This window comes from Mesocricetus auratus, unplaced genomic scaffold, assembly GCF_017639785.1.
Source record: "Mesocricetus auratus isolate SY011 unplaced genomic scaffold, BCM_Maur_2.0 Super-Scaffold_6730, whole genome shotgun sequence".
Lineage (NCBI taxonomy): Eukaryota > Metazoa > Chordata > Mammalia > Rodentia > Cricetidae > Mesocricetus > Mesocricetus auratus.
In genome coordinates this window covers 63,241,681-63,255,867 of record NW_024429184.1, presented here as the reverse complement: position 1 = coordinate 63,255,867, position 14,187 = coordinate 63,241,681, and the positions used below count along the sequence as shown (strand labels likewise).

Genomic DNA, 14,187 nt, shown 5'->3' with positions numbered 1-14,187 from the left:
AAAGGTGGGCAGCAAAGAAAAAGGCTCTATCCTATCCTGTTCTTGAGAGTTTGTATTGGGTAGGAAAACACAAGCGTGTCTGAACACTAGTTCAAAGAACTCTCTACCCCAACCTGAAAACATATCACACAAAAAAATAGAACTTGAAAGGAGTGAGCCATAATGCTTAAGATACCTGAAAACACAAAAGACCATGTTCCTTTTTATTTGGGGGAAGAAAAGGAATGTCTCTGTGAGCCAACTATCCCCAGAGAATATCAAGTCTTACCTAGGTACAAGGATGCGTTGTCTTTCTTGACGTTGTCATCTAAATATGTTGGTCCCAGGGTGTAAATCGGTGTGGAGCCCATTCCAATGAGAACCTGTGCACAAACGAATAAAGCCACATAGACCCAGTGATTATTTCCTCCTGAGTCCTTGGGACAGGGAGGAGGCTCCAAAGTGACCGTGGAGTTGCCATTCTGACAAAGGCCGTCGTTGGAGGTCGACGCGTTCAACTCTTGGATTTGGTAGGGAGGCGAGATGAAGTGAGGTAAGGTGAAGAGCGCAGCCCCGACAGCTATAAGAAGTCCACCCACGGCCAGCCACAGAGGCCTTCGCCCACGGCCACCAAAGTAGCTGACGAACACCACCACCACCAGGTTCCCTATGTCAAAGCAGCTGACCAGCAGCCCAGACTCGGAACTCTTCAGGCTATAGCGTCTTTCAATGGTTGTGATGACACTGCTCAGGTACCCAGAGACCATTAACGCCTGGATGAAGGTCAGAAAACACATGCATACTAGGAAGCAGCGAGAATCGGTAAGGACCACGTAGAGACACCTTCTCTCCTGGAGTGTGGCCAGAGTAGAAGACACTGACAACGTTTTGCTGGGGTCCATCCTATGGTTACAGTCCATGACTTCCGCTGTAGCCCTTGCCGAAGTGGATGGGGCAGAAGGGCTAGGGACTATCAAGTTCTGCCCTCCATACATCTCCAGGTGACCCAAAGCTTCAGGGCAGCCCCAGGCCAGTTCGCCATCTGCATTCCCAGCACTGAGATTCCGCCGGCAGGAGGCGCTGTGCAGGACCGGTAAACTCTTAGACCTGATGGTCTCTGACTCACACTTCTCCTGGACAGCTCCTACCGCCTCAGGTGCCTCCAGCTGCTCTTGGCCCCCGGACTGCACTGCCCCTTCGTCCATGGCTCTTAAAATTTGATCGCTGATCCCATACAAGGCCTCCGGCACTTTTCATCCACCTGCACGAGGAACCGAAGCCGGGCCCACTCAGTTGTGCCCACCTGAGACCCGGACTGCGTGTGACACAGCCGCTTAAGGGAACATCTCATCAGCAGGGGGGCGCCCTGAGCATCCTGACCGGGGGCGCAGCGGGAAGGTTTCGCCACCTCGTGCCGGGGGAGGTAAAGATCCGCACAGTCCTGCGAGGAGCCCTGCTCGGCGTCCACCTCCCGGGGATAGCTCGCTGCAGGCGCTTTGCGCGTCCGGTGCTCATCCCCTCCGCCACCGCCTCTCAGACGGTGGCCCGGGAGCTAGAGTGCTCTGTGCCCGGTGTGGGGTCACTTAGCGCGACTGTCCGAACGACATCCCGCTTGGTACACACAGGGGTGTTCGGTGCCCACCTCAGGGCTTGTGACACACTCGGCGATGAAGCTCCCAACCTGCAAAGCAGAGAGCGGATGGTCAGGGAAGGATGGCTGCAGTTGGGGCTGGCGTCCCAGCGCCCGGCGGCTAGCTCTAGGTAACCCGGTGGTCCCCAGAGGGACCGAGTTGAACCCGGCAGGAAGAGCCCGCAGAGGCTGAACCTCAAATCCCGGAACAATGAGCAGCAGGCGGTCCGCCGAGACTCTCCCTCATTGTCTGCGGCGGGCCTGCCCCCGCCCCGCCCCTTTTGCCTTAAACAGTGCGTTTGCTTTTATATGTTAATAATTATCAACCTGGCAGCTCTGACTCAGAGGCAGTGTCTTTTATTCGAGTGAACTAATTACAACCTTTTGATACTCCTACTCCGTGACTCAAAATAGAAGATTCCCAAAAGAACAAAGGAAAGTTTTTTTTTTCTTTTACAAACACACAATGCATTCCCGGTCTCAATTTTTTAAATGCGTTTTTTTAAGCGATAGAAAGAAAACTACGTGTAGAAATGGGTTTGCACACTTCTACGCTGGCACGTGTGCGCAACGAGATGTGAATTAGCCTGTTCCATCATTAGACACCTACTTATTCAAAGCCAAAGGCAGCCGGGGGGAAAGGGAATAAAAAAGGTCAACATGCTTGCCTGGTTATTCTTTACACTAAAAATAGCCCCTTGCCGGAAAGAACTATTCAATTACAAGTAACGAGGGCATTCAAGGCTGTGGCCCATGTTAAGTCCCAGAGCGCACCGTTGAGCGAAACCGAAAATCAATTTGCTTTGCAGATGGCTGGTCGAAGTCACAACCAAACAAAGAGGAACCCACCGAAGCGACTCAGCACAGGCGGGCTGGCGGGGAGGTGCGCAATTAACCGAGCGCACCCCGAGAACGTGGGCCCTGGGTTGTCTGCGCGCCTGCGCGAGCACATGCACACGCGCGCGCACGCACTCACACTCATACACACACACCAGAGAGTACATGTTGAAACTGTTCGATCCAGCACTCGGCTTAACTTCAGCAAGCGCCAACACAGGTGTGGCCGCGGTGTAAGCCCCATCACTAATCTTGGAAAACCCTACACCCCTCCCGCCCCGCCGCGAGGTGCACCAGGTGGAAGGGGTTGGGGCTCCGCTGCATTGAGTTTCGTTCTGAGCCTTTGTGGCTCTGCTGCGGAAAGAAAACGGGTAGGAGAGAAAGACGGAGAAGCTGACCGAGGGGTGGCAGTCACATCTCTCTGGACTGTTCCGGACCGGACTCGCTCGCAGATGCCCGGCCTGCCAGTGGCTCTCAAGCCCGGTGTTGGGCTCAGCTCGCTCAACCCTGCGCCTTCCCGGGGAACTCCACCCGTAGCTGCGCGCCGAGCTGGGGAATCCCTGCGTCGGAGCCCCTGCCTGGGGGAGCAGCCGCATCGCGGCGCAGACTCGGATGTGGTGGACACGCGGATCCCCGCCCGGAGCTCTCGGAACAGATGCAGAATCCCAGGGACACCCCCTGCGCGCACACGCACTCACACACACGCAGCCCGTGGGAGGACAGAAGCGCCGGGGACAGTTCGCCTCTCTACGGGGCTCACAAGCCTCCACAACTCACTAGCGGGGGTGACGAGCAGTCTGCCGGGCTCGGAGAGGAGCGGCCGCAGTAGGACTCCGGTGGTGCGGGCAGATGGGCCAGCCTCCTGCTGCCGAGAAATCAGAGAGTGAGACTGCCACTCCGGGCTGCCTAACTCTTCCCCCCCCCAACCCCTGGCCTGTCACCCAAGCCTCTCCTCTCCAGACACACGCGCACAGAGATGCGCCGGGACTGGAGCGGCAGAGGGCGCAGGCGCGCGGGCAGCCACCCAGCCCAGCCCGCCGGCAGCCAGCCACCCAGCTGCCCTTCACCTGCACAGAGGGAAGACGACCCGCACCGAAGCCCCAAGGAAGAGCCTGTCTTAAAAAGTCACCGACTGGGGCAGGGAGCCATTTTATGTAAAGTATTTCGGTTCCTTTCTACCAAGTTCACCACTCACCATGTCTTTTCTACTATAGCAGAATCTGGGGACCAAGCGGAACAAGATCGCTGGTATAGGGAAACTTGTCTTACAAAGAAAATTATCTAGGCTAAGGACTTGAACCCATGCAGTACATTCTATATAGCTTGCTGCTGCAGAACCAGGCACCCATTAACCTATCTTTCCAGACCAGGAAGGGCGCTTGCTAAGGCACAGGGGCACGTGTTAAGTAACCAGTGGACTCGTTGCTGGGAGATTGGAGAGATGGAGCAGAGGACCGCACTGCAAGGGTGGCAGAGAACAGGACAAGGGATTTTATGGCGTATGTGTTGTCAGTCCTGAGATGCCATGACTTTCTGCCTTTCTCACCAGAAAAAGCTTGGTCCGTGGGTTGAGATAGCTAGACTGTCAAGAGTTTGTAGTCACATTAGACTCTTACACCTGGAGAGCATGCTGCATGACCTGACGCTTCTCCACGTTCTATGCCAGACACCATCTCATCTCTGCTCAAATGAGGCATGGACTTTGCCCTCCCAACATTTCCAAAAGTGTGGTCTCAACATGCACAAGCCATCAGAGGCTCAGCTTTGAACCCCGCGTGTATTATCAAATAACCAAAAGCTTTTGCCTATCCCCAGTCAAACCATTCCCAAATTCACAAAATTGGGATGGTTTGCTAGATAGCTCCTTCAGGCAAAACTGTTGAGCACTTGTATTTCTAACCACTCTACATGAGGATGGATGGTGGGTACTACATTATTTCAGTGGGGTGTCAATATTAGCCACTTACTTGCTCACATGAACCTCTCCTAAGCTGTGTTCTTCAAAGGGATGCATCAGAAATAAAGAAATATAAATTAAAAAAAAGCTTGGTCCGTGATGGGTAGACTATTGTGAGTGCAGAGACAAGTAATGTGGAAATACCAATATCAATATGCGATGAGGCAGGGACCAGGGAGACAGAGAGCTGGTTGACAAGGTAGATGTGACTAACCTAGCTAGGCCAATGTGGGGGGCGACTCCTGATTTAACACTTGAGTAACTGATGAATAAAGTCCAATTAAAACATGAGGAACCTACTGGTTGTTCTCATTTTATGAGGGCTGAGTTTGAAATGCCATTAGAATATTCAGGTGTACATACTCCATAATATGCTCAGGAGGTTTGGACTAAGCGTGTGGATTCATAGTAATTAGCCACAAAGATGGCGTGAGAAAGGGTAAGTGGATAGGACCGATTCCAAATTGAGAAGAGATGCAGGCTAACAATGGGGCTTTGAGATCATTAAGATCTGAGAGAAAGAAAGTTTAAAAACAAAAACAAAAAAACTAGAAGCAGGAACCAGGGAAATACAGAAAGGTAGAAAATAATGGGTGTCACCGAGGCCAAAGAAACGGGCAGATTAAAGAGGGCAGCAGACTGAGGAGACCCCGCTTGCTCACAATACTTACACCCTGCTGGTTACGGTGCCTGGCAGGACCCACCTGATGACCTCTGGTGGCCCTACCCAAAGGTCCATGTCCTCAGCCAGGCATGGTGCACATGTCTGTATTCCAAACGGTTGGAGGGCTGAGACGGGGTTACACAGCAAGACTCTGTCTCTAGAACTGAAATCTCAAGGCTAGCTTGGGGGTTACACAGCAAGACTCTGTCTCTAGAACTGAAATCTCAAGGCTAGCTTGGGGGTTACACAGCAAGACTCTGTCTCTAGAAATAGAAAAGAAAAAGAACAAAAGATCTGGAGACTGGAGCAGTGGCTCACTCCAGAGGACCTAGGTTTGACTCCCAAAACCCATATGGTGGGTTTCAATCATCTGTGACTCTAGTCCCGGAGAACCTGGCACCATCCCTAGCCTCCCTGGGCACTGCATGCACACGGTGCTCATACATACATGCATACATGCATACATACATACATACATATAAAAATGAATTATTTCTTTGAAGCAACCTATTTCTTGTGGCCCTTACTTTCCACTCCCTTGCCTCTTGCTGAGTGGTATGTTGACTTACAGCTCTCGGGGATCCCACTTCAGACAACTGGAGTGTCTACAGATGACCTTTGAAGAACAGATTATCTAAGACCAGTAGACACTAAGAGTCCATGTGTGTCTGCAGCCACACAGAGACAGCACTGCGGCAGCAGTTAAGGAACTGACCATTACTTCCTCCTTCTCTGTCCCTGTCCACTCAAGTCTGTGGTCATTTGTCCCCAACAGATAATAATATCCTAAGTTCCTCCCTTATTAGACTGTAGCTCCCCCCCCCACCGCTGATCACATAAAATACATGGTGCTTCCTGTACCTAACTATTTTTCAGAGCTTACTCTGGCCCCAAACAGAAGTGATCTACATTGTCTCATCTCCCTCTAAGCACTTTGCTCCAGCCTCTCACTTCATATGTGTTTCCAGACAACAGCTGTCTGCAGCAAATTTGATCTCTTGCATCAGGTTCCAGGGCTTGCCTACTGAAAGCTAAACAGCCATGTTCCTGGAACCCATCATTCAGTCATGCTCCATTACCATACTCAAACTAGGAAGGCCTTTAAGAGCTCACAGGATTGTGTTATTGTTTTCCCATGAATACAAAGGTTATAATTTAGCTGGGCGTTGGTGGTGCATGCCTTTAATCCCAGCACTCGGGAGGCAGAGGCAGGCGGATCTCTGGGAGTTCAAGCCTGGTCTACAGAGTGAATCCCAGGACAGCCTCCAAAACAATACAGAGAAACCCTGTCTTGAAAAACCAAAAAATAAAATAAATAAATAAAAATAAAGGTCGTAATTTGTAAACAGGATTTAAATGATTCCATTAGCTGAAATGCTTGGTTTCCTTCCTGTTTCTCTTAGTCCATAGGTGATAGACATTATGGTGGGAGAAGTATAGTTCACCTCATGGGGAACAGGAGAGAGCAGAGAGAAAGATGGAAGACAGGAGGAGAAAGGGAGACGGAGAAGAGCCTTGAGACAAGAAGCATCTTTCTGTAGCACAAACCGCAATGCTACATAGCTCCTAAAACTTTTAGCACCGGTACATACTGCCATCAAGTAAGAATTGCTTAAGTCAGAGTTGTCACGATTCAACCACCTCACAAGGACTGCACCTCAAGCTGGGAACCAGTCCTTCAATACATGAGCTTTTTGTATTCAACCACCTCACAAGGACTGCACCTCAAGCTGGGAACCAGTCCTTCAATACATGAGCTTTTTGTATTCAACCACCTCACAAGGACTGCACCTCAAGCTGGGAACCAGTCCTTCAATACATGAGCTTTTTATGAGAACACTTCATATCTGAACCATGACATGAAGTCTGTCTTTATTGACCTCAGTCTTCAGCTTAACAGGAAAAAAAAAATGGAGTGAGGTTATAGAGTTCTGCTGCCCTACGGTTTCTTTCATTCTGCATGTGGTTGTCTTGTTTGACACATTGGAAGAGGAAACCTGTGACCACAAACTGTTTTCAAAATTTCAGGTTTACTTAGTTTCTTCTAAGTCACTTGAGGGCCACCAAGACGGTAATAATCCCTACATTCAACAGAGGAGGATGAGGAAGGCAGAGGAGGCCTCCCATCACATGTCTCCCTTTCCTTCTTGCCACTCAGGGCTGCTTTCAGGAGACTTCCCAGACACAAGAGCTGGGTTTTACTCAAGAATAGTTTCTGGGCTTAAAATAGAACTTGAATGTAATGGTTAATCTTCATAGTTAACTTGATGAAATCCAGACACACCCAAGAACATGTGTCTGAGTATTGGGGTGGGAGGCGTGGTCATTTCCAGAGACACTTAACTTGAAGAGGGAAGACTTGCCATGTACACAGACTGCACTGCCCCATGGGCTGGAATCGTAGACTGGAAAACAAGGATGAAGATGGAACACCAGCCTTCGTCTCTCTGCTTCCTGATGTGTGACCAGCTGCCTCACACTTCCATCGCCATGACTTTCACCGTGACTTCCCCGCCATGAGGGACTGTACCCCCTCAAACAGTGAGCCAAAATAAGCCCTTAAGTCACTTCTCATCACATTTGATCACAAGACAAAAGCAGCTAATACACTGGATATTTTCATTGAACTGAGGACTAATTGCTTATGGCAGGGAAAGTCTGTCTTTCAGGAAGGCACTTAGCTAAATTTGGCATTTATGCTCACACTTAGAAATGAAACTCAAGCTGGATAAATCAGAAGAGGGCTAGAGCTGAGCCTGTGCTCCCACAGGAAATGGCTGGAGGATCCTACAAGGGTTAACGTAGAAGAAAGTCACTGCAGCCACAGTCATAGAAAGGAAGATTGCAGATGGCCAGCCTGAAGAACGCAAGACCTCTTCAGTCGGGACCTTAAAGAAGCTACTTAACTTCCCTAAATAAAACTATCCCCAAGGCTCCAAGATTTGGTGTGAGGATGACTTGCCCATGAAGAGATACTGGTCCCAAAAGGTTCATGTTCCCTTGAGAAGTGTTACATATGCTGGGTTGTATGGTTGGACACCTGAAATCCTTGCATTGGAAAGCACAAGCAGGAGGATGAGTTGTTCACACTCATGCTCAGGTACACAGGAAGTTAGAAGCCAGTCTTGGCTTTAAATGAGAAATAAAGTGTTTTACGGTTGCCACCATTCCCCCCTCTGCCTGTGAAGGATAGAGGCAGAACAGAAGGGGCTAGGAAAGAGGTTGGAAGACAGAATTACCCATGGGCCCTAAGGGTCTTTGCACAATTGTTTTGGTATATGCAACTAGTATATAGGCTTCAGTGCTCTTTTCCCTGGCCATTTCTCAAGCATATTTGATGCCAAGAATCGAGGGCTGACCAAGACTTGCTAGCCCATCACCAAAGAGCAGTCCTCATCCTTGTGCTCTGTGCTCAAGTATGGGGAATGGACTCTTCACATCACCCCCATGGGACTTAGGGTCTCTTGATGCTGGAATCATCTGCCCAGTAGCCAGGCTGAACCTACCCACTTGTCCATGAGGTCAAGTTCCAGACTCTAAACAGTTCTTACAAATCACTGCCCAATAGAACACACACCCACCAACACCCTAAGTTCCTTTACACTGGGTAGCACAGCTGGCTCAAGGCTGGGATTTGAAACAAGTATTTTCTTTCTTTCTTTCTTCCTTTTTTTTGTGGTTTTTATGAGACAGGGTTTCTCTGTATTGTTTTGGAGGCTGTCCGTCCAGCCCGGCCTCGAACTCACAGAGATCCGCCTGCCTCTGCCTCCCAAGTACTGGGATTAAAGGCGTGCGCCACCACCACCCGGTGAAACAAGTATTTTCTTGATTGGCCTTCAGCATACATTCCCTGGTTTCTTTTTGTTTTCGTTTTTTGTTTTTGTTTTTGTTTTTGTTTTTCAGACAGGGTTTCTCTGTGGCTTTGGAGGCTGTCCTGGAATTAGCTCTTGTAGACCACGCTGGTCTCAAACTCACAGATCCACCTGCCTCTGCCTCCTGAGTTCTAGAGGCTTCTTTTTGTTTTTTTGTTTGTTTGCTTTTTCCTTAAACAGCAGTATATGGAAATCTAGCCAGAAGAAGAAGAAGAAGAAGAAGAAGAAGAAGAAGAAGAAGAAGAAGAAGAAGAAGAAGAAGAAGAAGAAGAAGAAGAAGAAGAAGAAGAAGAAGGCAATCAATCAAAGAAACAAACGAACAAAAAACCCCGCCCCAATGCTCTGTTTAGCAACTGAGGCGCTCGATGAATGCTGGGAGGTAAGATGAGGCACTGCCACATTTTCAGACGTCTCCTGGCAGCAAGCACCTCATGGGGACATGGTTCTCTTCTGCTTCAGCATCCTGTAGTCCAAGTCTGGCTTCTCATTGTGGTGAGGCCAAAGCAGCATTAACCACTTCTGATGTCTGGTCAGGCCACAGCAGAAAGTCCTGGGATGGCCGATAGCTCCCCACCCTCCAGGCAGTGGAAGAGGTACCCGCCTTCCTGGCAGGATGCCTCTGCTCATTCTACCAGTCCTTCCTGGACACCATTTGCCAGGTCCTTCTGGACAGTTTGTGATTCTCTCTCCACAAAGAACACAAGGTTATTCCAACAAAGATCAAAACACTGGACAACTGGCTAGTAAATTTTGTCTCACCTGCAGCTTGAGGGCTCTCTGCCCAACCCTTAGATTCCCTGTCTGTAGCACAAGCCTTCGGAGTTCTTTTTTAATTTATTTCTTTTTTATTTGCATTGGTGTTTTACCTACCGTCTGTGTGACAGTGTCAGAATGATGTCCTGGTCATCTGTAACACACAGCTGTGATCCTGTGGTTATCAACTGTGCTGGTTTGAAAGAAAATGGGCCCCAAAGGCAGTGGCACTATTAAGAGGTGTGGTCTTGTTGGAGGAAGTGTGTCACTGTAAGGGCAACCTGTGAAGTCTCTTTTCTCAAGCTTCACTCAATGTGATGGTCAACCAAGTTCTTGTTGCCTCTGACTCAAAATGCAGGACTCTCAGAAACTTCTCCAGCACCACAGCTGCCTACACACTGCCCTGCTCCCCATCCTGATGATAATGGACTAGACCTCTGAAACTGTAATTGAGTCACCTAGTTAAGCGTTTTCCTTTATAAGAGTTGTCATGGTCATGATGTCACAGCAATACAAACCTAAGACATCAACTGTGTCTCTGCTCCAGTCTAGAAGTTCTATTTCATTTGTGGGTCAGCATAGAGTGGTTAGGAATCAGGGTCTGGAGACAAACCATTTAGCACTCTCTAATACTCTAAGGGAGGGCACATGGGCCATTTACACCATTGTTCATTAAGAGGAAGCTGTCCCACTTAGTGGACTTCTAGAGGAGGCCTTACCCTCTTCATGGAGCAGATGGGAAGAGAAAGGGAGTGGAGGGAGTGGGAGGGAAAGAGGAGAGGGAACTAGGATTGGAATGTAAAAAAATAAATTAATAAAAAACTGAACAAACAAACAACAATAGCTGTCGCAGTGCTAACATGGGTCCCACAAAGAAGGAAAATGCTCCTGGTTTCACCACAATGTCCCTCAGTAATTAAAAAGAAAAAGAGAACCGTGTTTCCAGACTGCCTGCCCTGGATCTCAGAGCCGCTGTTATAGCTGTGTGACCTCGGGCAGTTCATTAACCCTCTCTTCCTCACTTTTCAAGCTAGGTTTGCTTCCAGACCGGCATTGTAACACTGTTGAAGGCATCAGATGAGGTACCAATGCACAGTACACACAGAATGAAAACTGGACCAAGCAGATGTTTTATGAATGCTAGTGATCATCACAGCTGGGAGGTGAGTTTGTGCTTCTCTCAGTCTTGTATCTTGTCCCTGACTTTTGGAGGGCAGGAGGCCAATATGTTTTAGGTAGGCCATCACATCTAGGGTTGGTTCTTGCCAAAAAAGACTGTCAGGTTGATAAAATATCCTTTTGGTATCCTTTCGGGTCCAGAATTTAGTTGTTTGTTTAGCATTGTTTTTACTCATTGACCACAGGAATCTTTCTTGTCATTAATGTACTACCACTCAAATTAAGCAGAAAGCATCTCCCCCATTATCAGATCGTCAGTACAGGCTTGACACATGGCAGTCCTCTTCATGAACAAGTAGATGCTTCCCATTCCTCCTGCTCCTCCTCCCCCTGCTCCTCCCACTGCTCCTCCTCCTGCTCCTCCTCCTCCTGTTCCTCTTCCTCCCCCGCTCCTCCTCCTTTCTTTTTGATATTCCTCTTCCCCTTCCTCCTCCTGCTCCTCTTCTTCCTTTTGTAGAGTGTAGTTTTTTCCTTGCCAGTTGCCTGGGCCCTGCCGCGTCATCTGAACCCCCAAATAACTCACAGGACACTATATTAATTATAAAGCTGTTGGCTGTATGCTTGGTTTCTTATTGGCTGTCTCTGACTTAAGTATTTAACCCATAATTGTTAATCTAAGTATTTCTCCTACTGGAGAAAGGGGTCCGGACCTCTTTCTCTGGTGGTGTACATCATGTCTCTCTCTGCCTCTCTTTCCCAGAATCCTCCTTGACTCCTAGTCCCACCTATCTTGCTTCCCTATTGGCCAACAGTGCTTTATTCAACAACCAATAAGAGAGACAAATTTGCAGAATGACATCTCCATTGTTCGTTTGTTCGTTTGGGCTTTTATTTTCATGAAACAGGCTCTCACATAGCCCAGACTGATCTCTACCTCACTGTGTAGTTAAGGATGATTTTGATCAACTGGTTTTCCTGTGACTCCTTCTCAAGTGCGTGGACTACGTGTCCCCTTCATGCCCTGCTGTTTGGCTTTTTGACAGAGTGACACTCTTTGTAACCCTGGCCTACCTGTGGTGGTGCTAATCTTCATGGCTCGACCTCCTGAATGATGAGATGACAGGATTCTGATCAGTCACCCTGGGTTGGCTCAATCCCTTTTACAAAAGATGGAGCTCAGAATATAAGGTGACTAAGTCACACAGTACTAAAGGTATAGAGAGAGATAAAAAAAAAAAAGGCTACCCACTACGGAACTGATACTCGGATCTACCTCACTCATAATACTCTCAACTTTGCTTTAATCTTAGAAATGCCCATTGGTTAAGACAAAGCAAGTCTTTAGGTGTGGTGTCCTTCCTACTCACCCCAAGCCTCCTTGCATATCTTCCTAAATTGGGAGCCAGAGACTGCCAGAGCCTTCTAGAACAAATATGTAATAAAGCCCATGCCCTAGAGCACCACTGCTCCTCCCAGCATCCCCCATGAGCTGAGAACTTACTAGTCATTGCCAGAAAAGGAGAGACCTGACGTACTCCCCTGACAGCCAGTCTTGTAGAAGAGAACTGAATTCAATAGCAGCTTCCTGAGGTTCTTAATCACAAGCACAGCATAAGACAATTCTTTCAACAACAACCACCTCGAGGAAATGCAGGAGACCATGCGCGGTAATCAAAATGCTCCACTTAGGAGCTGCAAGGCCAGTCATCATCAAATGCTGGATGTGAATAATAAGTGAGTTGTCATACCCCGTTCCCTCTGTGGGCACTGCTAATGTTCATGTCGAACTTGACTGAGCACAGAGATGTGTGGGGATGTTACCAAGCGGAAACATCGCACCTGCTTAGAGAGGTCTGCTGTCCTTCCTTTACTTGGCAGCCTAAGTGGGATCTGGGGAAAACTGGGATTTCCGAACCTAAAAACGTTATTGTGAGAGTTATCTCTCATTAGACCTAAAGCGTATTAGACCTGGGGGTAGAGTTAGCTCACATTAGACCTGTGGACTAGAGTTAGCTCTCATTAGACCTGTGGACTAGAGTTAGCTCTCATTAGACCTGTGGACTAGAGTTAGCTCACACTAGACCTGAGGTGCTCCAGGGAGAACCAAAAGGACACATGCACTTTGACCCCTTGCTCCATGCTAGCTTCTTCCCTTGTTTCCAGGGATTTTTGTTTATCAGGAGTCTTTTCACGTAGCTCTGGTTGGCGTGGCACTCCCTATACAGCCCAAACCAGCCTCAAACTCACAGGAATCCTCCTGCCTCAGTGCTGGGATCAAAGTCATACATCACCAGGCCCAAATTACTTCTTCACTACTAAAAAAAAAGAAAGAGTTCTAGAAAGAAAGATCTGGAGCTTAGATAACTGTTTTTACTAGTCCTAGACAATGTCTCCTTAAAAATTAATGGTGTTTTTGGGCATTTGTGGCGCACGCCTTTAATCCCAGCACTCAAGAGGCAGAGGCAGGCAGATCTCTGTGAGTTTGAGGCCAGCCTGGTCTAATGAGCGAGTTCCAGGACAGGCTCCAAAACAATACAGAGAAACCCTGTCTCGAAAAAAAAATTAATGGTGTTAACACATGTAACAAAAAGACCAAACCATGGACAGAGAAATCCAACCTTTGGAAAAACTAACAAAATAAACTCCAGTGATCAGCCTCCCACAAACTCTGGAACACTAGCCTGACTTCTAGCTATGAACCTGAGGTGAAGAGGAGCCCCTGGCAATCAGCCACCAACCATGTGCAGATCCTCCTGCCGTATAAGTTAATCATCTTGAGTATATTGTCATGGGAATGGAAAACTGACCGGCACAGACAAGCGGTCAAGACCTGATAACAGAGCCTGGAATAGAAACAAGCGCTGTGGGGCAGGTCGTCTCGCGGACAGCTGAACTGTTGGGAACACTGGAACTTCCCGCAGAAAGAACCACGAGTGAAATAGGAAAGCTGGTCTGATCTGGAGTAGCCGGGAGGTGAGGGTGCACACCTTTAATCCCAGCACTCAGGACACAGAGACAAGCAGATCTCTGAGTTTGAGGCCAGCCTGGTCTACAGAGCAAGTTCCAAGACAGCCAGGGCTACACAGAGAAACCCTGTCTCGAAAACCCAAAAGAAGTTTAGCGTCTCAGCTTTAGGAGACAGAAACTCATCAGAGCTTTCTAACTAGAGCAGGGACAGGACAGGAAGGAGCGGAGTAAGGGAGTGTGCGCGGGGAGAAAGCTGTGCTTGTTTCCACGCTAGCATCCTTTCCTGGGTGTTGTGCTGTCTGCGCCAGTTTTCCTCGCCTACGAAAAATACTCAGGATAACTACTTACAAGAAAGGTTTGTTTCCGGCTCTTCTGCCATGTGGATGCTGGGAATTGAACCCAGATCCCC

General features: G+C 48.5%; 1 protein-coding gene across 2 annotated transcripts in view; it reads right to left on the bottom strand.

Annotated features, from left to right (window-relative positions):
- Slco5a1 (solute carrier organic anion transporter family member 5A1) overlaps nucleotides 1-3,358 on the bottom strand; it is a 152,438-nt gene extending 149,080 nt beyond the window's left edge. The window contains exons 1-2 of one of the 2 annotated variants that reach the window (XM_005066758.4): nucleotides 3,224-3,358; nucleotides 269-1,660 (exon numbers count right to left, since the gene is read on the bottom strand). In XM_005066758.4, the coding sequence (XP_005066815.1) occupies nucleotides 269-1,184 (916 nt within the window). In that variant the 5' untranslated portion in view covers nucleotides 1,185-1,660; nucleotides 3,224-3,358. Of the gene's footprint in view, nucleotides 1-268; nucleotides 1,806-3,223 lie in introns of those variants that run through there. The other variant, XM_040741432.1, reaches the window with a different exon arrangement.
- Between the last annotated feature and the right edge of the window lie 10,829 nt (nucleotides 3,359-14,187).